The 26,304-nt window shown below is 44.1% G+C and overlaps 1 protein-coding gene across 5 annotated transcripts in view; it reads left to right on the forward strand.

The window, feature by feature from the left end:
• Nucleotides 1–26,304, forward strand: part of MYO10 (myosin X) — a 197,712-nt gene that overhangs the window by 35,159 nt on the left and 136,249 nt on the right. For 3 of the 5 annotated variants that reach the window (XM_006081493.3, XM_023752196.1, XM_023752212.1), the window contains exon 2: nucleotides 6,068–6,166. In XM_006081493.3, the coding sequence (XP_006081555.1) occupies nucleotides 6,068–6,166 (99 nt within the window). Of the gene's footprint in view, nucleotides 1–876; nucleotides 2,047–6,067; nucleotides 6,167–26,304 lie in introns of those variants that run through there. The other 2 variants (XM_006081492.3, XM_023752202.1) reach the window with 2 other exon arrangements.

Here is a 26,304-nt window from a genome sequence, read left to right on the forward strand (position 1 = left end):
TCTCATGTAGGTTGTTAGAGAATCCTGAACTGTGATACTTAACATAGGTCAAGTAAGTGGTTGTGGGACAAAAGTAGGTGTGGTGCCCTGTTCTGGGTCTGAGATTGAGTTGTGTGTTTTGCTGAAGAATATTCTCTTTTCCGTGAATCTGTAATTAGAATATGCCACACAGCATGGTATTTAAAGTCCATCATCATTATTGCTTTTCAAGGATTATTTTCTTACCGTATTTTTAAACGTAATTTTTTCAAAGCCAGGAAAATCATTTTTAAAGCCAAAAGAGAAATATCATAGTTATTTAAAGGGCAATAAGAGGTTGAAATCTATGTGGTGATTTTTATCTTCTTTACCTTAAGGTAGGTAATAATAAGTATTTTTGTGCAGTGGGCCATTTTTGTGTAAATATTTTAGGCTTTATGTAGCTACCTCACATAGCCATGGTAGGAGGAAGAAAGGAGCCAGGTTAACTTTCTTGCCCAGAGGGGCACTGGCTGGGGACTTATGATTAACTAGAGGCCAGGTGCATGAATTCAGGCCAAAACCGGCTCCCTAACATCCCCTGAGGGGTCCCGGATTGTGAGAGGGGGTAGGCCAGGCTGAGGGACCCCACTGGTGCATGATCGGGGCTGGGGAGGGATGCAGGAGGTTGGCCAGCCGGGAAGGGACCATGGGCGGGCTCCAGGGCGTGTTCGGCCCATCTTGCTCAGCCCCGATCAGCCAGACCCCAGCAACAAGCTAACCTACAGGTCAGAGCGTCTGCCCCCTGGTGGTCAGTGCACGTCATAGCGACTGGTCAACCAGTTGACTGTGCCCCTGATGGTCAGAGCATATCATAGCAAGCAGTTGAGCAGCCTTAGCATATCATTAGCATATTACGCTTTGATTGGTTGAAAGGCAAACCGGTTGACCGGACACTTAGCATATTAGGCTTTTATTATATAGGATAATTGAATTCCATGAGACACTTCACCTTTCGATTACCTTAAGGATGACTTGTGTGGTGTCTTGGCTCCCTGGTCAGTGTCAGTGGAGAGCAGATACTAATTAATTCAATTCAGAACTCCGAGTTTTAACACAGCCCTTACAATTAATTGTTGTGGGTTTGATTTTTATTGAGTGTTTTCTTTTGTTTGTTTCTTGGTTACCTCCATCATTCAAATACAAAAACATGATTGGGTTTTTCCAATTATGGAATAGTTAAAAATAATTATGTACAATGGAGATGTATATAAACTGGGAAATTAATTTTTAAAAATTATTTGAAACTACCAAGGTATAATAACATACAATAAAATGCACCCATTATAGGTGCACAGTTGAGTGAGTTTTTGTACATTTATACAGTTGTGTGGCCATCAACACAGTCCTGCTTTAGAACAGTTCCATCATCCCCCCGAGTTCCATTTTCCACGTTCACAGTCAGTGTCCCTCCCATCCTAGCACCAGGCAGCTGTTCTACTTTCCGTGTCTGTGGATTTGCCTCTTCTGAACATTTCATGTAAATGGAACCCTATAATAGGTACTCTTTTGTGTGTGGCTTCTTTCACCTAACATGAAGTTTTTGAGATTCATCTTTATCTGCTGATTCTATCAGTGATTCGTTTTTATTACTGAAGAGTTTCATCGTAGGGATTTATCACATTTTGTTTCTGTACCAGTGGTGGACATTTGATTGGTTTCTAGTATTTGGCTATCATGAATAATGCTGCTATGACTATTTGCTTGCAAGACTTTTAAAATTTTTCTCTTGAGTAGGTAGATATCTAGCTGTTGAATTTTTGGGACATATGGTAAGATTATGTGGAAACATTTTTGTTTTACATGCCCGCCACTATCTCCACATCGTCACCAACACTTGGTATAGTCGGTCCTTTTTTATTATAGCCAGGAAATCATTTGTTGGCAATGGAAAATGGAACCCCTATGAACCTCACTTTTGAAGAAGGGATGGTATTTCTTGCCTCCCCATATCTTACAGGATTGCTCTGAAGATCAAAGGAGATGGAAATTTATGTGAAAGGGCTTTTTAGTGTAAAACTGTTACTGGTGAGTATGTGCAGAAAAGTATTTAGCTGTTAAATTTAACACATATCCGTCTCAGAGATTAAGATGAAAACTTGCCCAAGTGTTAATAAAATGTGTATGTTATGGTTGAACTTGTTTTACCTTCTTATAAAGGCATATTTTACTCAAGTTGTGAGCTTCCTCCATATGCCTGCATTGTACATTAAATTATCAGCCTTATTTCACCATGACAGGATATAATGGTTTGCATATGCTGGGCAATTTTTTCTTTCCCACTCAAACTTGGATGGTCTGGTAAATGTCTGCTTGTGACTTCATTTTCAAATACCTGTGGGTGGCCTCTCTTCTGGACCTGGGCATATGTGTTCTATTCCAATGGAATGGAAGGAGAAAGTCTGGGGGCTCAGAGAAAGGACCAGGAAGCAGTTTATCTGTGTAAAAACAGGCATTGCAACGGTTTTACTTTGCAATTCTGATTCTATGAAAATTGCCAGTTTGAACTTTTTCAAAGAACAAAGGGAGTTTTGAATGCATTTCCCTCCCTACCTGTGGAAGCCAGCTGCCACAGGTCTAGGGGAACTGGCCTGGGGGCCCTAAATTTGCTATTTGGGGCTGTATTTCATAAAACTTGCTTATCAGCCGCTCTTCACACCTGTTGAGAAAGACCTTTGGACTAAGGAAGTTGCACTGTGTGTTTGACCATATACCACTGTGTCAATAAAAGGCTCGATGGCGCTTCAAGTGAAAAGGTAAACAGAAACAACAAAACTCAAGTAAGAGAAGCTGCGTGCCTTATATAGTTTCTGGGAGTTTATAGTTCCGGAGGTTTATATTAATCCTGGCCACAATTTATATTAATTCAGTAATGTTTCCTAATAAAAACCTTAATTTATTCTTACTAAATAGACAGTTTTAATAATTTGGAAATGTGCACATGAAATCCTTTTCTGATAAAAATGATGCAGGTGATGGTCATAGCAGCAGTGCTTTGGGCCCAGGATCTGGGATGGTGGTCCATTGAATTAGTATTTCATGATTTTACCTACTGAGCAAAAGTTCTCACCTTACATGACTTTGAAAATTTCTATTTGAATATGGGTACACGCATGTGTGTGCACACGTGTGCTCACATGTGTGTAAGTATTTCAAAGCTTTCAAATGTCGCAGTCTCCAAAGTGTGAATTAAAAAAAAGATGCAAAAAGTAGTTGAGGCCCTCGGAAATCTTTTTCTCGAGCATCTATAATAATAAAAGCGTAATATGCTAATTAGACCGGATTACCTTCTGGACGAAGCCAGGGCTGCGAGGGAAGCCTAGGTCTCGGGTGCCAGAGGGAAGCCGGTGCCGGCAGCGAGGGAAGGAAGGCCTACTCTTGCATGATTTTCGTGCATCGGGCCTCTAGTTACTAATAACATGGTTTGGTATGGAATGATATTTGAGGGGTCTTAGAGGAGGCCCGAAGTAAATGTTCTTTTTGGAAGCAGCTGTTTGCTAATCAAGAATCAGAACTGTCAGGCGGTTGGTTCTCATTGTTTCTGGGTGTTACCAGCATCTCAGCCTGCGTTGGGCATCAGAGGTACATGACCCACTCCTGTGGAGATAAGAACGCACCGCTGCTGGTGTTATGCGTGTTCTTTAAATAAGCAGACTTCAGGACTTATAGAGAAACCTCTCATATTCATTTCTGATGATCTTTTCCACCTTGATTGTGGAGGACTTCAACACCTCTTTGAGGGGTGGTGAAAGAAGGAAGGATGAGGTTAACAATTTAAAATTCCCTTAATAATGAGAAATGGGGTGCCCATGGGGAGGGCCTTGTGTGGGGCTGTCATAGGGGATGCTAGGAAAGTTGCAGAACTCACACGAGGAATCATGTGAGCCAGTGCCCTTTCAACTTTAGGCCTCAGCCACCTTGATGTTCTTGGAAATGCTTGTAGAATCCCATGCACATGTGGCCCCCGCCTCTGGGTCCCCCTGCTTCCAGAGACTCTGGGTCCAGTTAGCTGGCCCCAGATGCTTTCATCCAACTCAAGGTGACTTACTGGATCCTGAGTGACAGTGGTGTAATGGCAAACATTTTGGGTCCTGGCTGGTTATCGATGGCACCGAGGGAGTAACTTAAATTGAATTTTTATATCTTCTTAAAATTTTCCTCCCAGGGGGTGGGGAGGAAGAAAGAGGAGAGAGATTGAAAATGATTGTATGTGATAACTGGCCACTTAAAGGGGCCTTTGTATTATACTTTAATTATTGACTAATCTATTAATGCATTTGATTTATTTATGAGTTATTTTAAGGAGATAAACAGAGTCGGTGTGATGTGTGGGAAGAGCCTGGAGTTAGGAATTGGAGAGATTTGAGACCTGGCTGGGTCACTCACTGTGACATCAGGCAAGAATTTAGGCTCTGAGATTCCGTTTTCTCCCAGGGAGGGGATTCCTATCTTACTGAGGATTAGTATTAGATATAGAGTGTCATTGAGCACATGACCAGGACACCTCATGGGCACTCCGTTACTGCAAGCTACTGTTTTTGCTATTTATAAAGAGCAAAAGTAGCATAAATTCAGTATACTTCTGTATTACTTACTTCCTGCCAACTCTTTGTTAACAGAGCAGTAGTAACCCCTTAAACTGGGAGTTTAACATACCATAACAAATATATTGTAAATTATAACAGAAATTATGCAGGCCATTGAAATGAGGTTGAAAGTTCTAGAAAAAGAAGTTGTTCCGTTTAACTGCTATGTCAAGTTATAATTTGGTATATTTTTTCCCAGTTTTGTTTTTGTTGGAGTTAATGAAATGGTTGAGCACAGTAGAAATAACGTAATGAGATACTAAAGCTGTCCGTCATATGGGTGTACATCATAAAGGCAATTCTTTATGATTGGAATGACCAGCGAACACCCAGTAATTTCTTCAAACTCCTTTATCACTCCTTCTTGGAAACAAATAGTTTCTATGTTGTGAAATCAAAGGAAGAAAAGCTAAAAATATATTTATTTCATTTGTCCACTTGGGAAATTACAATGGAAATGAAATCAATGCCAAAAAAATATTCCCTTCATTAAAACAATGGAATCTGGAAGTTATCTTTTGGACTACAACACCAGACTGTGGAGTGCATTTGGTGTCTGTTGGAATCCTATCCACATTCCTACCAGTAGATTGGGTTCTGATATTTACTAAAATGTTAGTCCCTCTCTTGGTGAATCCAGTTGACTCATGGATTTGGTACAAGTAGGGAGTCTGAAGCCCTCCAAGAGGGCACGTACATGGGGCTTGGGCCCAGGAAAATGGAAGCCCTCGCAGGTCCCAAAGAGTTCTCTACTTGGGGTGAAGCAGAGTAGTGACCTGGCCAAATTTGTGGTTTCTGGAAGCCAGCTGCCTGGGGTTGAGTTCTCTCTCAGTCTTGAGATTATGGGCATAATACTTTACCTCTAGGCCTTTATTTCTCCATCTGTAAAATGGGCGTGATAATAGTTCCTGCCTCAACACGTGTTTGTTTATAAGTGAAATGAGATAATCCCTATAAGTCAGTTGCACCCAGTAACACGGGCTACAATGTTCTCAGCCCCTTCTTCGTTCTCTCTGTCCAAGTGGGCCTCCCTCTCCATCACACTTCTCTATAGTAAAGCTTGCAGGTGATGCTTTCTGAAGAGTCATTCTTTGCTTGTTTGAGGAGAACATTTGCATTTCAAAAATTTTCTTTTTCTTTTTAAAATATATTTTTATTGATTTCAGAGAGGAAGGGAGAAGGAGAGATAGAAACATCAACAATGAGAGAGACTCATTGATCGGCTGCCTCCTGCACACCCCACACTGGAGATCGAGCCCGCAACCTGGGCATGTGCCCTGGACCAGAATCGAACCCAGGACCTTTCAGTCTGCAGGCCAACGCTCTATCCACTGAGCCAAGCCAGCTAGGTCAAAAAGTTTTTTTTTTAAAGGAATGTCGTAGTTATAGTAATTTTGAGGGTGGTGTTTTGCCACAACATGCAATCCAAACGCATCATTAAATTCTGTTTATTTTGTTTACAGGGAACACGGGTCTGGCTGAGAGAGAATGGCCAGCATTTTCCAAGTACTGTCAATTCCTGTGCAGAGGGCGTCGTCGTCTTCCAGACAGACTATGGTCAGGTGAGCACCGGTCCCTTCGCCCAAGGAATGCGAAGTGCGCACCTCGAGTGTGTGTGAGATGCAGTGACATTCCCCAGTGGAGCACAAGGCAGGGTTCAACCAGGGTGGGACAGAAGAGCCTCCACTTGGCTCCACTTGGCCGGTCTCCTTCCTGGGGGCTCTTGTCCAAGAATCAGAAGTATGGAATGCAAGCAGCTGGAGGAAAAGTCCGAATATATTGATGTTTGCTCATTGGTTTCCTTGCCACTTTCCCTTAAAATTCTTAAACTATTCATAGAGTATCGGAGATACTGGCTGGCCAGTGAGGAGGTAGTGTGGTGGTGTCCGGATTCCTGTAAGAATCAGACTGACTAACCCCCTCGCCTGAGCTACCTATCCACCTTGTTAAGCAGCTGCAGAAGTTCCTTCTGTGTGTGGGAATCCCGCTGCTCCTGGTTCTCCATTTTTGTGTGTAAAACAAATGAAAAGCCCCATCATTGAAAACCAAAATAGGATGTGAATCCAGAAACTGGCTCATTGATTGTACAGCTGACTCTTGAACAACAGAGGTTTGAACTGTGCAGGCCCGCTTATACATGGATTTTTCTTCTTCTTCTTCTAAGTATATTTTTATTGATTTCAGAGAGGAAGGAAGAGGGAGGGAGAGAGAGATAGAAACATCAATGATGAGAATCATTGATTGCCTTCCTCCTGCATGCCCCACACTGGGGATCGAGTAAGCAACCCAGGCATGTGGCCTGACCAGGAATTGAACCGTGACCTCCTGGTTCATAGGTGGATGCTCAACCACTGAGCCACGCCAGCCAGCCCTGGATATTTTGTTTTTTTCCAAGAAATGTTGTAAATGTGTTTTCTCTTCCTTATGACTTTCTTAACATTTTCTTTTCTCTAGCTTACTTTATTGTAAGAATACAGTATGTAATGTATATAAATATACAAAATGTATGTTAATCAACTGTTCATGTTATTGGCGAGACTTCTGGTCAAAAGTAGGCTATTAGTAAAGTTTTGGGAGAGTCAAAAGTTATATGCAAATTTTCGACTGTGCAGGGGGATAGGTGCCCATAACATGTTGTTCATCAACTATATCTGAGTAATTGTGAAACGAGCCCAGTTTCTCCATTTTTATGAAGGAAATTAATTTTAATATTACAAATGGGTCCCTTCCTCAGAGGCACATATCAAAATTTAAGACATCAAGAAATAAAAGGATGTCAAATACCAGTATTTAAATCTCAGAGTTTCTGAATGTCATTTGTAAGTCGTGCTGAGCATGAAAGCTGCAAGCTCAGTGCTGTGTGGTCTGAGGCAGATGAGCTACTGGGTGCTCTCTGCCTCTTAGCCCAGCTGGTCCCTGGGGGTGGCACCCTTCTCATTTCTCGGCTTCATGAGGAGTGATTTTACTGGGCTGTTTTGTAGTTCCTCAGATGCTTTTTCATCTGAGTCTTGAATGGCTCTTTGGAATTCATCTGGTGGTGTGAGGATATAGCTGTGTTTTATGGACGTAGATTGGGGGGTGGCATAGGGAGAAGGTGGCAGAGGGATCACATGTTTACCAGCCCTCGCAGGTGTGGTCGCTGCACTGGTGCCCAGTCTGGTTCTTTTCCCATCGGGTTGTCAGGTCGTGTTGTGTGATCTATAAACCGACTAAATGACTTCTGCTGAACTTCAGGGTGGGGCGCCCCTGTGATGCTGAAGTTCCCGTGCAGGCTTGGTCAGCATTTTTCTGTCTTTCCTTGACTTCTGCCTTTTTCTTTCTCACTGGCCCCACGAATTCAGTCCCTTTCAGGCCCTGCACATACTTCTCAAATGCAATAAAAAAGGAAACAATACTTACTCAGTGTACCAGTTTGACATAAGTATTCCTAAAAGATTTATAATGCAATTATTTTTTGTTGTTGTTGACTTATCTTTTAATCCCAAAGATAATATTTTAAACCTTTTTTCCCTTTTTGAAAATAAAAGTGGTAAAAATCCACACAATATTAAATTTACTGTCTTAAGCACTTTATCGTGCAGTTCGGGAGTGTTAAGTACATTCACAGGCTGTGCAACAGAGCTCTAGACCTCTTTCGTCTCACAATACGGAAACTATACCCACCAAACACGGGTTCCCCATCTCTGCTCCCCCAGCCCTTGTAACCCCCTTTCTACTTTCTGTCTCTGTTACTTTGCCTGCTTCACATACTTCATATGGGTGGAATCATACAATATTTGCCATTTTTTTTGTGACTGGCTTATTTTGCTTTACTTTCCTCAAGGTTCTAAGACACTTTCTGTTCTTATTTGCACTTTGCTTAGTGGATGGAGGCTTCTAACATGGCAACTTCAGCAGCATTTTAGTGCTGCTGCCTGTGACACGTGGTCAGCAGTCTGTGTCACAGCCCACGGACAGCTCTCGTGGACGGTGGAAGTGGAATGGGATGGTCAGGGAGTAGTTCTGTTCACTCTTGACAGTATTTATGGATTGTGGGTTTAGAAAGAACGAAGCCAGAATAACGTGTACTTAAACATGAAAACAACGCTCAACGTGGACTTCTGATCTTCAATCGTCTTCAAATACTTGGTCTTAATGTTGTCTACTCTGTCATTCCCAAGTCTAACAAGTATAATTAGCTTGGTGATTTGTGTAGGAATTGCAGGGTTTAAAATATGAGGAAAGTGAGATGAGATTGAAAGAATTGGGCTCAGACTAGGATCAAGAACTGGCAGTGGCCAAAAGACTCTAGTTTCTTTCTTTCTTGACCTACAAGTTCACTGTGGGGCATACAGGCGTGGTCACCGAGGAGGAGGAGAAGTTCATTAACTGGTCCTGGTGCCCAGGAACACCTGCTTTTTAACTGGGCTGGGATAAATTCTTTTTAAAAAAAATCTTTGTTGTTGAAAGTATTACATATGTCCCCCTTTCCCTCCCATTGACCCCTTTTAGCCTGCCCCCGACCCTGCCCCATCCAGGCCTTCACCACCCTATTATCTGTATCCCTGGGTTATGTATAGATGCATACAAGGTCTTTGGTTGATCTCTTCCTACCCACCCACCCACTCACCCTCACCTTCCCTCTGAGAGTCAACAGTCTGTTCAATGCTTCTATGCTCTGGACCTGTTTTGTTGAACAGTTTATTTTGGGATAAATTCTTGAAGGAATCTGGTCAAAGGTGCAGAGTATGGCCTTGTCCTAGTCAAGCCCCCGTGTCTAGTAATTTTCCAAGGCATTGGCTAATTTCAACCCAATTTGGTATGTTATAAAAGGGTATTAAGAAATTGTTGTTTCTGACCTAGCCAATGTGGCTCAGTCAGTTGGGCATCCTCCGGTGCCCCAAAAGGTTGCTGGTTCGATTGCCAGTCAGGGCACTGCCTGGGTTGCAGGCTCAATCACTGGTAGGGGATGTGCAGAAGGCAGCTGATTGATATTCTGCTCTCACATCGCTATTTCTCTCTCTCCCCCTAAAAAATAAAATCAATAAATTATTTTAAAAAAGAAAAGAAATTGTTGTTTCTGGGGGAGAGAGAGGAACGGGGATTTATTGTTTAATGAGTACAGTTTCAGTTTGGGAAGATGAAAAGGTTGTGAAGATGGATGGTGGTGTTGGTTACACAACTGTGTGAATGGATTTAATGCCGCTGAACCGTATGCTTAATGTTCAAGATGGTAACTTTTATATTCGTATGTATATTTTAGTGCACACACACAAAAAAGATAGTAATGTTTGAAGTCAGATGGTAACTGGTAAAACATGCCAATGGGTATTTTTCTATATCTTTAAAAATACTTCTGATGAAATTTTTATGTTGCCAAAATATGACTTCTCAGAAACATAGACGGCTTGAAAAATGAATTACTCTTTGGCTCAGAGCAGTGCACCTCAAACTTTACTATCCACGAATCACATGGGGGTCTCCTTCCAATGCCAGTTCTGATTGGCAGGTCTGGGGTGGGGCCTGAGGGTCTTGCATTTCTCACAAGCTCCTTGGTGACTTGATGCTGCTGGTTCTTGAGCCCCAGTTGAGGAGTGAGGATTTAGAAGACATTCCTGGAAGTCACCTTAGGGTCATGGTTACGACAGGGAAGTCTCTCCGACTCTTCCATCTGTCACCTTGGAGGACATAACGATAAAGATAAGGTGGAGGACTTTGTAGAGAAAGCTGGAAAATATTTCTTGGGTCTTTCAAGGCCTTTCTTTTCTTGGTGTCCTCCCTTCCAACAACCATTTTACCTTGAGCGTGGCCAGGGGTGGTGCTGGCTGCAGCATAATAATCCTCAAGTGGATTAAAAAGCAGTTTTAAAAATTCTATTTAGTGTTAGAGACCAAGGAGAGCCTTGTGTAACTGAAATCCTACAATGGAACTCCGGGGACCCAGGGAGGTAGTAGGCGATAGTGTGGCAGCACAAAAGGGCATGTTTTCTTATTTCCTTCAGTCTCTGAGAATTTTGCACACTCATGCAAGCTGTTCCTTTTTGGCAAGGGAGATGGTTTTAAAGCTCACTTAAAATTCCATTCCACGCGAAAATCTTAATTGCTGTTGATTGGTCCTCGGAATACGGAGGACCGAAATACTCCCCTTGGACTCATAACTTAGGCTACACTCACCAGCAAGTGTTTGCAGAAGGAAAAAGAAATGTGCAAGTGACAAGCTAACACACTTGGTTGAAAAATATGCGTAGTTGTGTCCTCGGGAGGATGCAGTACACGGGCAGGTCAGCACATGTCCTGAAATGTCAAAATTACTAGCTTATCGTCCTAGATAACAAGCTTTGGACAGAGATTTAGAAGAGGCAAATTAAAAGGCACCACGATTCTGCAGGGTGCGGATGTGGCCGAGCGCTCAACTCCTGTCCAGTGCTGTCTTCCAGTCTTACCCTTGCTGACGTGAGGATGTCTTTTCTGGAACATTTACAAGGCACACGGGTGATCACGATAGCACCCTTTATGCACAGTGTAGAATTGAGTAATACATTCTAAATTAGATTTTTTTCACTTTGAGAGTGAACTGTTATCTCCGATTGCTCTGAAATTGCTTAGAGAGAGATCAATTTACCTAATTGTATTTTAAAGGGTAATTATTTAACTTATCCCAGGAAATTTAGGACGATTACTGCATGCAATGATTTTTGTAGGATTTGCTGTGTGCAGTCTCTGTATGGGTTCTTCTGAAATATTCTACTGGCGGGAGATTTAATTGCCCTAATCTACAAATAGATGCCCTCCTCCATGCCCTTTGCTGTTTATTTGCAACAAACATAATTAGACTTTGTTTTCAAAGTTATTCTTCTCATTCTGTTAATCCAGGAAAAGGCTATTAGGTTGCCTGGTCCTTTGAAGTCATCCCCCAAGAAAGATTTCCCCAGGCCACACAGGAAACACAATCCAAATGATTTATAATCACATCTCCCATTTAAAGTCGTCTCTAACCTTTTTGGTTTGACCTTCTGGTTTTGACTTGTTAGAATTAATATAAGATGGACCCAATTTTGTGAAACTTGATTATGGGTTAGTGTAGTGATTTTTAATAATTTTTTAAAGTCATTTTCACACTTTCTGCCATGGACAACTGCTTTTCTTTTGCTTCCCCCTCCCTTCCACTTTGCCCCCATTGGTTCCTTTTTGTGTCCCTTAAATGTCTATGGCCATGGGCGTTCTTTTGACCTCTCCACACCCTCCCTCCTCTGCACTCCTGTGTCCTGGAGAAATCTGCCCCAGGCCTGCTGAGTGCTGGCATACTGACTGTGGGCCTGCCCAGCATGGCTCTGTCCCATTTTAGAGCTCCAAATAACAGCGGGACCCACACATTGTCAGGAACTGGACAACTAGACTGTGATTTTAATCTTTGTGACTGGGGGGGGGGGGGCGGGGAGGGGCGGGGCGGGGGTGTGAGTCAGGTCTGACTGCTGATGGATCCTAGGTATAGTTGAGTGAAACATCTCACATGAAAGGAAGCTGACTGCACAAACTGGCCCCAAGAGCCCAGGAATGCCTGCGCTTCTCAGCAGCCAGGGGAGCTGCATTCCAGGCTTCACATGCAAAGCCAGCTGTTGGCAGAGGCAGCTGCCTGGGTCAGACGCCCCTCCCATCCCCTCTTTCTACAGGAGCCGGTGGGATGTGAGCAACCATTGGCCCTGCCCCCAAGTGAGGTGGCCAGCAGCGGGGGCCAGCTGGAGTCTCCAGGGCAGCTCACAGCCCAGGAAAGAGTCTCCAGGCTATGACTGACAGAGGAAGAGGGAGACACCTCAATTTATGAAGATGGAAAAAAAGGAGTATGGAGGGCAATATTAATAATGCAAAAGTAGTGTCCTTTGGGTACTTAGACTCTAGGGGCTACGCGCCAAACTCGGGGACAACAGGACATTCTTTCTAGTCAGCTGTCCTGGACATAATTCTCTCCTCCTCCTCCCCCCAATTTTATTTTGTATTGGTTTCAGGTGTAAGTTTAGTGGTTAGATAATCATACTTCCCATAGTGTGCCCTTCAACATTCTTAGTACCCCATCTGGTATCATATATAGTTATAACAATACTAGAGGCCCAGTGCACGAAAATTCATGCACTTGGGGGGGGGGGTCCCCTCAGCCTGGCCTGCACCCTCTTGCAGCCCGGGAGCCCTCGGGGGATGTCCACCTGCCAGCTTAGGTCCGCTCCTCGGGGGAGCGGGCCTAAGCTGGCAGTCAGACATCCCTCTGGCAGCCCAAGAGCCCTTGGGGGATGTCCAACTAACGGCTTAGGCCCGCTCCCCTGTGGAAGTGCACTGACCACAAGGGGGCAGCTCCTGCGTTGAGCGTCTGCCCCCCGGTGGTCAGTTCGCATCATAGCGACCGGTAGTTCCCAGTTGTTCTGTCTTTAGGGTCAATTTGCATATTACCCTTTTATTATATAGGATTATTGACTGTAGTTCCTATGCTGCACCTACTTCCCGGGCACTGTTCAGTAATTACCAATTTGGGCTGCTTAGTCCCCTCACCTCTTTCACCCAGTCCCCCTTTGTTATTTTTAAAGTATATTTTATCTCCTTCTCAAACTTTATGTCCTTTTTTGTGTGTAAAGTACAGTATTTTTATATTAATTCATGTATTTGGGAGAAACCTTACCCATTTTTTTTTTCTGAAAAGGAAAGAAACATAGATGCTATGTCTTTTGGCTCCTGTGGTCTCTCAAGTCTCAGATATCCCATATTTTGCAATTGCTGCTTCCAACCAAATGAACCTGCGGGGTCTGGTTGAACCATATGAAATTGCCATCTCTCTAGGAGGAGAGAGTTGAATATTGGCAATTTTATGTGGCCCCACCTAAAAGCCCTCTTTTAATTTTGTGTTTTAGCTTATCTATATGTTTATGACTTAAAAGATAGAACTTTTGTGATGGTGTACAGTAAAGTTAAGCAGAACAATGTTTCTGCAGGTGAGTTGAGGGGCAAAGCATGTCCCTATAATGATATCCAGCCCTGGTTCTTGGAGTACCACTGCCATCTTTAATGCTGTTGTGGGTGCGTATGTTTGTTTGTTACAGCTCTGAAATTTTGCATTCCTTTTGCAGTTTTTCGTTTTTCTGATATTTAAAAAACTTGCCATGATGGGTCTCTACTGCAAGTGTCCAAGTTGGAGCTGAAAGAAAAATGAGTGAATATTCAATTTATTTTTTTGAACTGGAGCTTGGGTTTTTCCATATTGTCATGTTTGTGTTTATTGTGGGAAATATAAATGACATAAAATTGACTATTTTAATCATTTTTGAATATATAATTCAGTGACATTAGTTACATTTGTAGCGTGTTCAATCATCACCATTATCCATTTTCAAAACTTTCTCACCCCAAACAGCACCTCTATAACCATTAAGTACTGACTTTCTATACAATTTATTTTTTATTTTTTAGCTACCTTCCTCTTAGATGCCTTTTCCTGTGCCGATTTTAGAAATAAGAGGATGTTAGAAATTCTCCTTTGTGTTCTTAAGGAGTACCATAGACAGCATCAGGAAGCAATTGCTTTTCTCAGTTCCAGATTCCTGGGTGTCTTAGGACTGCTGCCCAGCACTGAGCGTTGGGCACTGGCCATGGATGTCCACGTGGGGCGGGAGGTACTGCCCTGGGTGGGCAGAGGGCCCTTCCCAAGAGGAAGGTGACTGCACAGTCATTCAGAAATTAAGGGGAACGAGGGGCACGATGGTGACAAATGGCAATTTTTAAGAATCAGATGCGTTTGGCTTTTTTTGTTGTTGAAACTTCAGTATGGGTCCATCTGTTATTCTTGGAATTCACTTCAATCAAAACAGTGCAGCTGTATTAAAGGGACAACGCAGAGCTGGGAAACTTGTAAATTCTCTGTTCTTTCCCACAATCTGCTATTTCATCCTGGAAATACCCGCCTCTGAGATGGATATGACACCAGCCGCGAGTTTCTTAGAATCAGAAGCCTATTTTCCTCCAGAGACTGAGCGCCACGGGGGCTTTCAGTCTTGCTTTGAAGACCATGTCCAACTTACTTGGTTTTGAGTGGGGAAAAAAATGTTCCTATGTTCTGAAAGCCATGTGATTGGCCCTCTAGACCTCTTCCGAGAATTTGGTTTGGCATCTTATGGCTCAAAGATAGGAAGTCAAATGTTTCCATTAATTTTCACTCTGGAATGATAGAAAAAAAAATTATGATGTCTGCTTGTTTACTAGTGTACTTAGCTCCAGAGAAAAACATGTGAGACTTTGCAAGTCACAGCTCTGTGTGGAACGCTCACTTATTGTGTCCTGGGAAGATTGTCGCTCAGGCAGCCTGGGTGCTTGTCTTTCTCATTTTTGGGTCTCTGGTTCCTGCACAGATGTGCCTGGCTCTCCCACCTTCACTCAGGGATGAACGCCCCGAGGGAGACCTTCCCGGAGAGAACTTCTTGACCTCTCCATCCAAAGGAGCCACCACCTTGACATTCGGTCACTGTGTTTATTTGATTTTCTTTCTCTTTCCTCACCAAGCTCTCTGTGTCCTTAGCAACTAGGAGCAAAGCCTGGTTGGAGAGACATTCAACAAATACGATGCCAGACTAGTCATTAGAATGCTGTGGGCTCTGCTGAGACTGTCTTATAACATTTCAATAAAGAAATGACAAGGCTTAAAGGATCACAAGTGACAGAAGAAGCAGCCACGTGTCGCAAGCGTCAGGGTGGGAGTTTCACTGTGCGATTCCTATGCTGGCAGTATATAAACCATGCTCGGACCAGAGGACCCCAGAGGACTGGAAGATAAGGACACTGAAGATAATTAGAGCCTCTTTCAAAGTACTTATTTCACATGATAAGCCTCAAACGTATATGAACTGCATTTTCATTCTTTGAGGGGGAGGAGGTGGATATTGGTTCAGAATATTTTCCCAAGGCTTGGCATTTTGACACTTGAGATTATTATTCCATCTACTTCAACTTCTACACTGAGACAGGAAGCAGTTTACAGTGACAAACACTAGAAGGTTTGTTGGTGTTCTGAGGAATGTGGGCTGTGTCAAGTGTTGTGGACCTCAGCTAGCAAGGGCGCACACCATTTCTGTTCTGCTACCTGCCATATTCCCAGCTCCTGAAAAATCCATCGGCAAGACCTCAAATCCTCCCCTGGTTTCTGGGTTCTGTCTCCCTGTTTCTTTAAGTGTATCTAGCTTAAGTGGATTAGGAATCCAGCTTATTTCTGACCCTTGCTTTTAGAACATAGCTTTTGTCTTCAAGCCCCCACCTCTCTTGAACTAAACAGCCAGGCCCCTCCCTGCCTGGCCCTTGCACTGAGCGGGTGGTTGGATGGGGAGGGAGGAATGGATGGCTATTAGAGGTATTTACTGGCTCCAGTGAAGCTGGAGCTGAACACACACATATTACACATTTTTTTGCAGGAGAGCAAATGGCTTCTGCCCTGGGTCACACCTTCGTTGGCTTCCTGTCCTCCTTTGGGCAACTTGACTTTTTCCGTTGTGGATACGTCTTGACTTTGGCCTCTTCTTTCCTCTCTGGAACTATTGAATGAACCTCTTCCCCATCCTTAGGTTTGGTCTATTTCTTTGGACTCAAGCCTCTCTCTGACCTGCCTGTGTCTCCTGTCTTTGGTTGACTTCTGGGTTCCAGGTTCTGCATCAGGGTAGCTCAGCTGACTTGTGCCCTGTGTAAGCCTATCCAGACCCTTCCTACAACCAGCAAGAATCCTGGTCCTGCAATGGTATCATCCAGGCACGGAGAGAAGAGCTGATATTTTGTGCCATTGGACTCATTGTTGTTTTTAGTTTTGTGGTTAGTTCAGCAAATTCAGTTGTTCATACTTGAAGGTAAGCAGAACACTAACTTGCATTTTTGGTACCCACAGGTACTGAAAATAGATCATTAACGCTGGGTGCTAAGCTCAGGTTAAATCAAAACTTGATTTTTTTTTGGAGGCTTAAATAAATACTGTGCTTTTATTATAAGTATTGTTTTATGAAAAATATCTGAAGACCTTATTTGGAAACAAAACAATTTATAAATTATCCATGGGAATCAGACATGGCACCATGTAATGCTGGGTGTAATTTCAGTAGAAAAAGCAGGGGCAATGTGTTAGAACAAATTCAGGCAGTTGTCAGTTTGTGACTGATTTGCACTCCATTTCAAAAATTCATTTACAACCAGTTCCCCCAAAGACTTGATGATATAGGTGGGGAATTGGTGTATCCACCCCATCTCCAAAGACCTGTGTACATACCACAGTGCAAGACCGCGATGTTGAGAAAGCCCTCTATTGCCTGATTCCAACTTTAAACGTGTGTTCAGAGTTCCAACCTAGGATGCCACCATGGTGAGATAAGGGAATTGCATTCTTCCCAGGATCACCTGCCTGAGAGGTGAGCCGTGCGAAAGGGGGCACCTCACTTCTAAGCCATAGCTTCCCCAGCAGGGCTGGCATTCAGCATGGGTCAAGGGAAGAGGATGCCATTTGTTGGGTGGCATCTCTACCTGGCAGCACCCTGGTGCATTCTGTCTGTGTGTCCTTGTGAATCCTCACAAATACCCTTTGAGGAAGGCGTGATTATGCGCATTTTAGTGAGGTGGACATGGAGCTTTGGTGAAATAACACGTACAAGAGTCCACTCTTGGTCAGCGATGAGTGATAGAGCTGGAGTTTGGGTCCAGAGTGGATCATCCTCCCACTTGATCACCTCCCTTCTTAAAGAGGACGTGCAGAAGGATGAGGTGAGACTGGTGATGGGGGTTGACAATTTCAGTTCTCAGGCCCTGTTACTCCTCATATGGGTTATTTCTTTTCTCTCTTTAGGCCCCTCATCTTGTCATGATGTTTGTGCTTTCTCTTGAAGTCACTCTTTGTGGTGGCCCTCCCTCCTCCCTGTTTTATTGCTCTAGGCCCAGGGAATATAAGGGTCAGCAAAAATCACTTTTAAAAAAATGTTTCATTATCTTGTGTTCACAGTCTTGCTTTGCTGCTCCTGATGGTGTCTTTATCAGCCTGGCTGCATGTTACAATTCACTGGGCAGCGTTTACCAAGAGCCTTGGCCCTGCCCCAGAACCACGAAATCTGAGTCTCTGCTGGGACTCAGGCCAGGGTGTGTTTTTCAAAAGGTTCTTGGGTGCCCTTTAGGGAGCGGCCAAATTCAGAGCCATTCAGAGACCGAAGGAGCCTCATCTCAAAATATTACCTTAAAAGTTGTTGAAAGAGCACAACTTTTGCATCCTGGACTTAGCGCTGATGTCACCCATGATTCCTAGGCCTTGGTTTTTCCCTTACAGCTCCTTTTCTGGAAGTCTTTTCTTACATGGTTCTGTGAAATGTCTCCTGGGTGCACATTCTTTGTGACTGCAGCTCCCTCTGCCCGTCCATCTCTCTCTTCAGTGAATTGTACCTGCTCCTCATCTTCCCATGTCTACCTCTCTGCTCCCACCCACCCTCTCACGTGAGGATACTCCACGAGAGTGGGGCCTTTGGGTTTAAATGTCCCAAGCCCAGTGCAGTGTTTCTCGATGTGTGATCATCATGGGGCCCTCGTGGGCCCTCACCCCAGATCTGCGGGAGCCCACTTCTCCGTGAACATGGTCCTGGGATCTGCAGTTTAACAAAGTTCCCAGATGAATCTGTTCATGTCCAAATTGGAAAACCATGGACACCGTGGGTATTTTGACCTGAGATAAATTGGGGAGTGTTTTTCTTCTCGCTTCTTACCGTCTCTCATTTGCTATTTACTTCACACTGTGCTGCTCCCTGCCCTGGAAGGCTAAGGGCTCTGGGGACGGCTGGCCTTCTGGTGTTTGACATCCCCCTTCCTGCAGTGATGCCCTGACCTCACCTGGGCTGGGTGAGATGCAGGGTGAAGAAGGGCTGGGAAAATCCCAAGAGGCCGCCCAGCATTGGAGAACAGGGGCCTAGGCCAGTGGGTGCTGATGGGTCACTTCTGCTTGAGGGGCTATGCTGCTTGGCCCTGCAGTGAAAGCGTGACCTTCCGGCTTTCAGTTCAGGCTACTTGATTGCACTGCCATTTTACAGGTGATGGACATCTAATCCAGTGGTTCTCAACCTTCTGGCCCTTTAAATACAGTTCCTCATGTTGTGACCCAACCATAAAATTATTTTCGTTGCTACTTCATAACTGTAATGTTGCTACTGTTATGCATCGTAATGTAAATATCTGATATCCAGGATGGTCTTAGGCGACCCCTGTGAAAGGGTCGTTCGACTGCCAAAGGGGTCGCGACCCACAGGTTGAGAACCGCTGATCTAAGGAGTCATGCTACAGGGTCACTTCTAAGGAATGTGACTGGGAGGAGAGCGCCAGTGCACTTCCTGAGGTCAAGGACACATTCAGCGCATTGTTTCTGTGTGGCTCATCGAACTGTATATTTTGCCGTGTTAAACCTCAGGTTTTTTTTTTTTTAAAAAACTAACATCTAGCTCTTTGGAAGGCAGCTGTTTGTATTGAAGTTACATATGTCAGGAACACCGCATTCCTGAGCCCAACAAAGTGTATGTAATTACTCCGTGTTCAACGCAGGCGGCAGCGGCAGCACGGCCCACGCCCGCTGCCTGTATTTTACCGGCTGTGAGCTCAGAGTGGCTTTCACGTTGTTAAATGTTTGGAGAAAAAAAATCAAAATAATCCTATTTTATGACACGTGAAAACGATAAGAAGTTGAGATTGGATGACGTGGTGCTGGACCTCGGCCACGGCCACTCGCTGACTTGTCACATAGGACTCCTTAGGCGGTAGCGGCATGGAGAGTCAAGCAGCCCAGGGGATTTGCCATCTGGCCCTTTGCAGAAAAGTTTGCTGACCCTGATCGAAGGGCTCATTTTCCCCGGTTACTTCTGATATGCTGCTATTTAGGGCTGCAGTGGAGGGGGCGGGGGCGGCCTTTAGTGGTTCCCAGTCCTGGCTGCACATTGGAATCACTTGAAGGGCTGCTAGTTGAGAATCCTGGCCTCTACCCTGTGCCCAGTGGGTACAGCTTCTACTGGGCCCAGGAATCTGTGCTGTGACCCCCACAAACAGATTGGTTAGTGAAGCCCCAGTATTGTGTTTTCCCTGGGAGGGGGGATGTCTTGTCCAAGGGGATAAAGCACATCAGTGGCGAAGCCATGTTTCCTGTTGCTTGTAGGGCAGTGGCTCGGGCCTGAAACGGCCTCAGAACCGCTTGGAGGGCTTGTTAAATCACCGAGTCCTGGGCGTCCACCCAGAGCTTCTGCTTCAGCAAAGTTCAAGTGGGGCCTGGACATGGGTGTTTCTGCTCCCAGGTGCTGCTGCCGGTCCGGAAGGCATCCTTTGAGAACCAGTGTATGGGGCTTGGCAGGCTGTGTGTGCACCAAAAAAAAAAAGAAAGAAAAAAAGAAAATCCATGTTCTAAATAAAAGCATCTGATACACAGTCTTCTCCTCAAAGCATGTTCTATAGAAGCACAGATGGTCACTCGCACAGTCCAAGTAGCTTTTGACTGCTGCAGCTCTGGGTCATTGTGCGCAGCGCCTGTCAGACCCGGGACAGGCTGGCGATCTTGGTTTTAAGTACTAACACCTGCCGATGGTTTAGTCTATCGCCCAGTCTTTTTTTCTGGGTTAATGGAGAGTCACTCCCAGGCACAGCACAAATAAGAATATAGCCTGTGGGTTATGTGCTCCGTACTCTCAAACATTTCCAAGGAAGTATTTCCAAAGTGAGCTGATTGTGCTTGTACACGTTCAGAAGTTGCTGCATAACTTTTGACACCGCGTGCTTATTTTTAATATTGAAGAGCAGTTACATTGTTAACTCATCGTTTGCCGGGTAGCCCTCATTTTCTAAACGAGGTGCCAAAGCCAGAGAAGGAAGCAGAGATTCTGTATGTTTAGAAGCTGCTGTGAGGACTCCCAAGCTTTTCATAGTTACCCTGAGGTTAATATGCTATTGTATCCCACTGTCCATGTCACCCCGGCAGAGCGAACATTGTGCTGGTAGCTAGAATGGGGGCCAGGACTCAGGTTAGTGAGTGGGGTGAGTAGGGTGCAGGGATGTACAGAAGCTGCGTTTGCACGACCGCCATCCAGAATTGGCTTATCCTTACACTGCGCGCCCGGCCCCTGCCTCACCCTAGTCCTGGTCCTGACAGAGCCTGGGAGTTTAACCAAGTCTCCCTCGGACAAGAGGTCCATCTGTCGAATCGGACGTCCCTCTTCCCCTCTCTTTGCTTGAATGACTTATTGGTACTTTAAAAAGACTCTGAGAAACATCTCATTTTGAACAGTCCTTTCTTTGGTACTTACTTTCAAATATGTGTGTTCACAAACATTTTATTAGTGAACTTGTTTTAAGACTAAATCAGTGCAGCATGCAGTGCAGTGTGTAATATGATGGTATTGACTATCCACATGAATTTGTGAAGGGAACCATGTCCCCAAGGGTTTCCTGGACGAAGGCTTGCTAGCAGGCGGTGCAGTCTCCTCTAAGGCTGTGATGACACTTGTACGTTCAGCACATGGACTGTATTAGAAGCTCCAGAGTTGGCAGGGGCTTCCTTTCAGAGGTTCAAGTCGGCCTTCAGCTGCTTTTTGGGTGTTCCAAATGGGTCTTGTATTGATTCTGAATTAATTATCCCGATTTCGAAGTCTTCCAGGGAGGGTAACTGAGTAGCTCACCCTTGAGAATTCAGCAAGTATTTTTGTCTTCTGGAATGATCTTCTGTCCTGAAATGCATCCATCTTCCTGCCATGTCAGGGTTCACAGTGGCTTGCTCCAAGCATCTGCTTTCGCTCTTGGCAAGGGAGCTAATGACAGATGTTTGCTGGGTGGTGCCGAGACCCACTCACTCCCATGACAATGGGCCGGAGCATATGCTGTCCCTGGTTCCAGGAAGCTTTTGTAACAAAGGACTCAAAAGAGATCGGGCCACCGGGGAGTGTTGCCAGCAGGCCTTTGTACAGGGCAAATCCTGGCCGATTGACCTAATTTCCTTCCTGGAGCAGCGATAAACCCGGGCGATTAAAATTGCAGATTTTTCAACGTTAGCAATTTTTTTTTTCTGATTTAAAAAATGTTCGCAATTACAATTTAAGCCTCTTTGTTTGTTTTGTTTTTCTTTTCTTTATTGATTAAGATATTACATATGTGCCCTTATCCCCTCCCCCCACTCATGCCCTCACCCCCCTGGTGTCTGTGTCCATTGGTTAGGCTTATATGCATGCATACAAGTCCTTTGGTTGATCTCTCCCCCTTACCCCCACCCTCCCCTACCTTTCCTCTGAGGTTTGACGGTCTGATTGATGCTTCTCTGTCTCTGGATTTGTTTTTGTTCATCAGATTATGTTGTTCATTATATTCCACAAATGGGTGAGATATGTGATATTTATCTTTCTCTGACTGACTTATTTCACTTAGCATAATGCGATTTAAAAAATGTTCGTAATTACAATTTAAGCCTCTTTTTAATTTAACAAATGTATTGTGCTTCATCCCCCCACTCCCCCCCACACCCTTCATCAGAAGGACTTAACTTGCCTTAGAAGATAGTACCCGGGCCTCATGAACTTTCACTGGAAGTGTCACTAGTGAGAGTAGATGTCAGCATCCGAACCCCACTCTTGGTTTGGAGGTTCCCTGTTGGGGACATTCCTGCAGTGGTGTCAGTGCCACAGAGAAAAGAATTCCTGTCTTTTGAGGAAAGTTATACTCAGAAGTAAACATGGTCGGCTCTTTGCTTTCTTTGATGGATATTTTAAAATAGTTCACAGATGTTACTTTTAGCTAAAAGAGTAAAAGAGGTTGTAGCTGCATGTTAGCACCTACGATATGATTAGTTAATAACTTTCATAACTTTGGGCTTTGATCTGAAATGAAAAGGACTATTTTTTCTTTTAATTTAATACAATTTACTCATTTTAAGTACACAACTTAATGGCTTTTACTATATTCACAGAGTTGTGCAATCATCAGCACAATCAATTTTGGAACATTTTCACTAACCAAAAAAAAAAAAAAAAAAAAAAAAAATAAACCTTGTACCCCTTAGCCATCAACCCTAAACCCTCCTATCACACCTCACCCCCCCTCCCATCCGTAGGCAAGTACTTTTTGTCGTCACAAATCTTCCTATTCCAGACATTTCATAAAAATGGAATCATACAGTTTGCAACCTTTTGTGACCGGCTTCTTACACTTAGCAATGTCTTCAAGGTTCGTCCATTTCATCCATGTCCTAGCATGTATCAGTACTTCATTCCTTTTTGTTGCTGAGTAATATTCCATCGTATAGATATGCCACATTGTATTGAAAAGGAGTGGTCTTTTAAAGCTAAGTAGAAAGAAAAATATAAAAGATAGCAAAAGAATGGCGAGCCATATGTAGCCACTTTTTATACAGTTAATACTGGTCACACATTTAATATTTCTAAAATTAAATTAGAAATATTAAACGTGTGATATTTTGATGTGTAGGCTGGAGATCAGGATAAGAATTGAGGGCCATGAGAAAATTCTTTTTAAAAAAAAAAAGTATTTCTATTGATTTTTTACAGAGAGGAAGGGAAAGGGAATAGAGACTTAGAAACATCGATATGAGAGAGAGAGAGACATTGATCAGCTGCCTCCTGCACACGCCCCACTGGGGCTGTGCCCGCAACCAAGGTACATGCCCTTGACCGGAATTGAACCTGGGACCCTTCAGTCCGCAGGCCGACTATCCACTGAGCCAAACCAGCTAGGGTGAGATAATTCTTACTTGTATTATAGCAACAGTTTAGACTTTCTCTTAGGTAGTATTTCTGGTTATGGCCTCACATCCAAAAATGGGCTTAATGCTGTTTATATCGTTCTGGGAAGACTGAGAGATCATAGGTATAGAGACCGTTTTCCCCAGAAGCAGCCCAGGGAGTGGGTTACTTAGCCAGGAGGTTAAGTCAAGCCCATAGGATTCTTAGCTCGTGCAGACCAGCCATTCTTTCCTCCTGGAAGAATGGACTTCAGTCCAGACGGGATGACCCTCCTGCGCTGCCAGCTCTCGGGACACAGGACCTTGACAGGTTGGAGAGCAGCAGGGAGGCTGGAGTGCTTAGCCATTGAGAAGAAAGAGTTGGCCCCTGTCCTGTTTGAGAGAGTGGTGATGCCCTAGGCTTTAGACCTGAGGGCTGTCCGGAGTCATGTTCTCGCTGCCTCTCTGTTCAGGCTGGTGAGAGAGGGTCACACATCTTTCCTTGTGCAGGTGAGACTGTGTTATAACATCCTGACCTCGACGCCATGGACAGTAATCGCTGCAGGCGGCCGGGACATTTGACGATGCTGTAGCAGGGTAGCGACTTTTAGAGAAGGTGTAGCTTGAAGAAATGAAGTTTTTTATCATGGATTTTTGAGATTTTCTTAGTGGTGTCTCAAGTCATCACCGTTTCCTGCTAGTCCCACCCTCACCAGTCCACAGGGATCCCCATGGGTACCGCTTACTATTCTTTTTCCTCAGCTCCTCTGTGGCTGCCTGGCAAAGGCTTTTGAGGAATTCCTGGGGAAAATTCCCAGGAGGTTCACACAGCTCATTTTAATCCCAGCATTTTTTAGTATCTGCTAAACACGGGGACCTTGGGGGAGTAAAGGACATAGAGGACCGTCTAGTTTTGTGGAGTCATTTGATGTATGAGTGAGTGGAGTTGGCTCGGAGTGCTTAAATTAAATCACCTGAGAGAGAGAACAGGCATTGGGAGCAAAGAAGGGTTTTCATTCTGGATCGGGCCTGAATGGTTCTGCTGGCCATCTCCCGCTGAGGGTCCTGAGGGGCGGCTAGGTCAGGCCTGGAGACTAACACGAAGGAACCCAAAGACGTGGTGCTGGTGAGGGAATCACGACAGGAAATCATAGATTCATGCCCAACTGGCGTGGCTCAGTGGTTGAGCGTCAACCTATGAACCAGGAGGTCACAGTTCAATTCCAGGTCAGGGCACATGCTTGGGTTGCAGGCTCGATCCCCAGTGGGGCATGTGCAGGAGGCAGCCAGTCAATCATTCTCTCTCATTATTGATGTTTCTATCTCTCTCTCCCTCTCCCTTCCTCTCTGAAATCAATAAATTAGTATATTTAAAAAAAAGAAAAGAAAAGAAATTCAAGTGATGTCTGAAAATCAGAAGCAAAAAGAGTGAGTTAATTTTTTGGTACCAGCTGCCCAATTAACCCTTGTGAATGAATGTATTTAGGGTAACTCTCAAAATAAGGCCCTGAATGATGAACGAGTTGATGTACATACGCATGGAGAGAGCAGGGCTGTTTTATATATCCACGATTAAGCCGTTATGCAAAATCATTCATGGACAGTAATCAGTAAATGTCTCCTCTGACTTAGATCTCTATTTTTTGTTACTTTGGGTCCTTTTTTAATCTATACCCTCAACTGTGCTTCTCACTTAATGTGCCTCAACTTACTTGCAGACTTGGTTTTTATAGGGCTTGTTCACCACATCTGTACTGTCTCTATTTTCTATTCTCGTCCATCCTAACCAATGGTTAGCAAATTCTGATTTCTTCACTAAATTAACCAGGAACAGCATATGTTTGTGTACTAACTGCTACTTGTTTTTTTCTAAGTGTCTATTATTTAATCTTCCCAGAGGACCCAATTTGGCAAATAAAAGAGAAATCATGATCACAATTTTGCAGCCCTTACCTCGAAAGGTCACTGCCTCCCATTATCCCTGTGAGCACTAGAACGAGGTGGTGTGTGAGGAAGTCTTGCAGAAGGCTGACATTCGTATAGTTCTCCCCTGTTCGGAAGGCACTTTCATTTGGTGGGTCTCATGTTGATCATCATAACAATCATGCAACCCAAAATACCAATTTTTAAAATGTCATTTATAAAGATCGAATTTCTTACCACGTCCTCTCCGTTGCATAGACAGAAGCAGTTTCGGGTCTGTCAGTACCGGGGCCTGACTCTGCCGTGTAAAACAAGGCTAGGGAGCTGGGGGAGAGTCCTCAGGCCACCTCTCTAGAGGAAAAACAAAAAACAAAAACCACCTGAACAGAATGGCCACTTTTCATTCTCTCCCTGGGAAAGACTTCACCTTCAGAAATGTAAAATGGACCTCAGGGTAGAAATGAAGGTTTCATTGCTGTCTACTTTGTAGTTAAAAGCCATTTTGCATGGCAGGAAAAACCCAGAATGCATTATGCACTTCTTCCCCACCAACCCCTCATCTCCCACCACTGTTTTTAGAGGTGTCAGAATTGCCTTTAGCTTGTGCTTACCTATACAGTGGCTTTATAACCATCTCTCTCCCTGCCAGTGTCCATTCCATTCGCTAATGGCACTGTTAGGCTCTTTAGCTGAGGATTTCTCTTACGTTGCTTTCTGAAAATTCTTTTTTTCAAAAAAGTACAAGCTGAGTATTGGATTGGAGTTGGAATGTCAGATTGACTATGTCAAGCCAGTATAAACAAGAAATAGCTGAAGGAATTGATGGTGCTTTCTGATAAAACATCTTTACTACGATTGCTGGGCTGGGCAGAATGACTGATACGCCGAGGGATATTGGTGAAGACCAATTAATTTTTTACTCACCTAAAAGCATTCCTTTGTCTATGGAAATGCCGGGTCTAAAGTTGCCACGAGGGTCAGACTTGCTGAATCAACAGTTTGATGTCAGTCTTCTCGGTTACTCTGTGTTGAGAAAGTCTAAGCCATCTGCTTTTACATGCTT

This window comes from Myotis lucifugus, unplaced genomic scaffold (genome assembly GCF_000147115.1).
Source record: "Myotis lucifugus unplaced genomic scaffold, Myoluc2.0 scaffold_0, whole genome shotgun sequence".
Lineage (NCBI taxonomy): Eukaryota > Metazoa > Chordata > Mammalia > Chiroptera > Vespertilionidae > Myotis > Myotis lucifugus.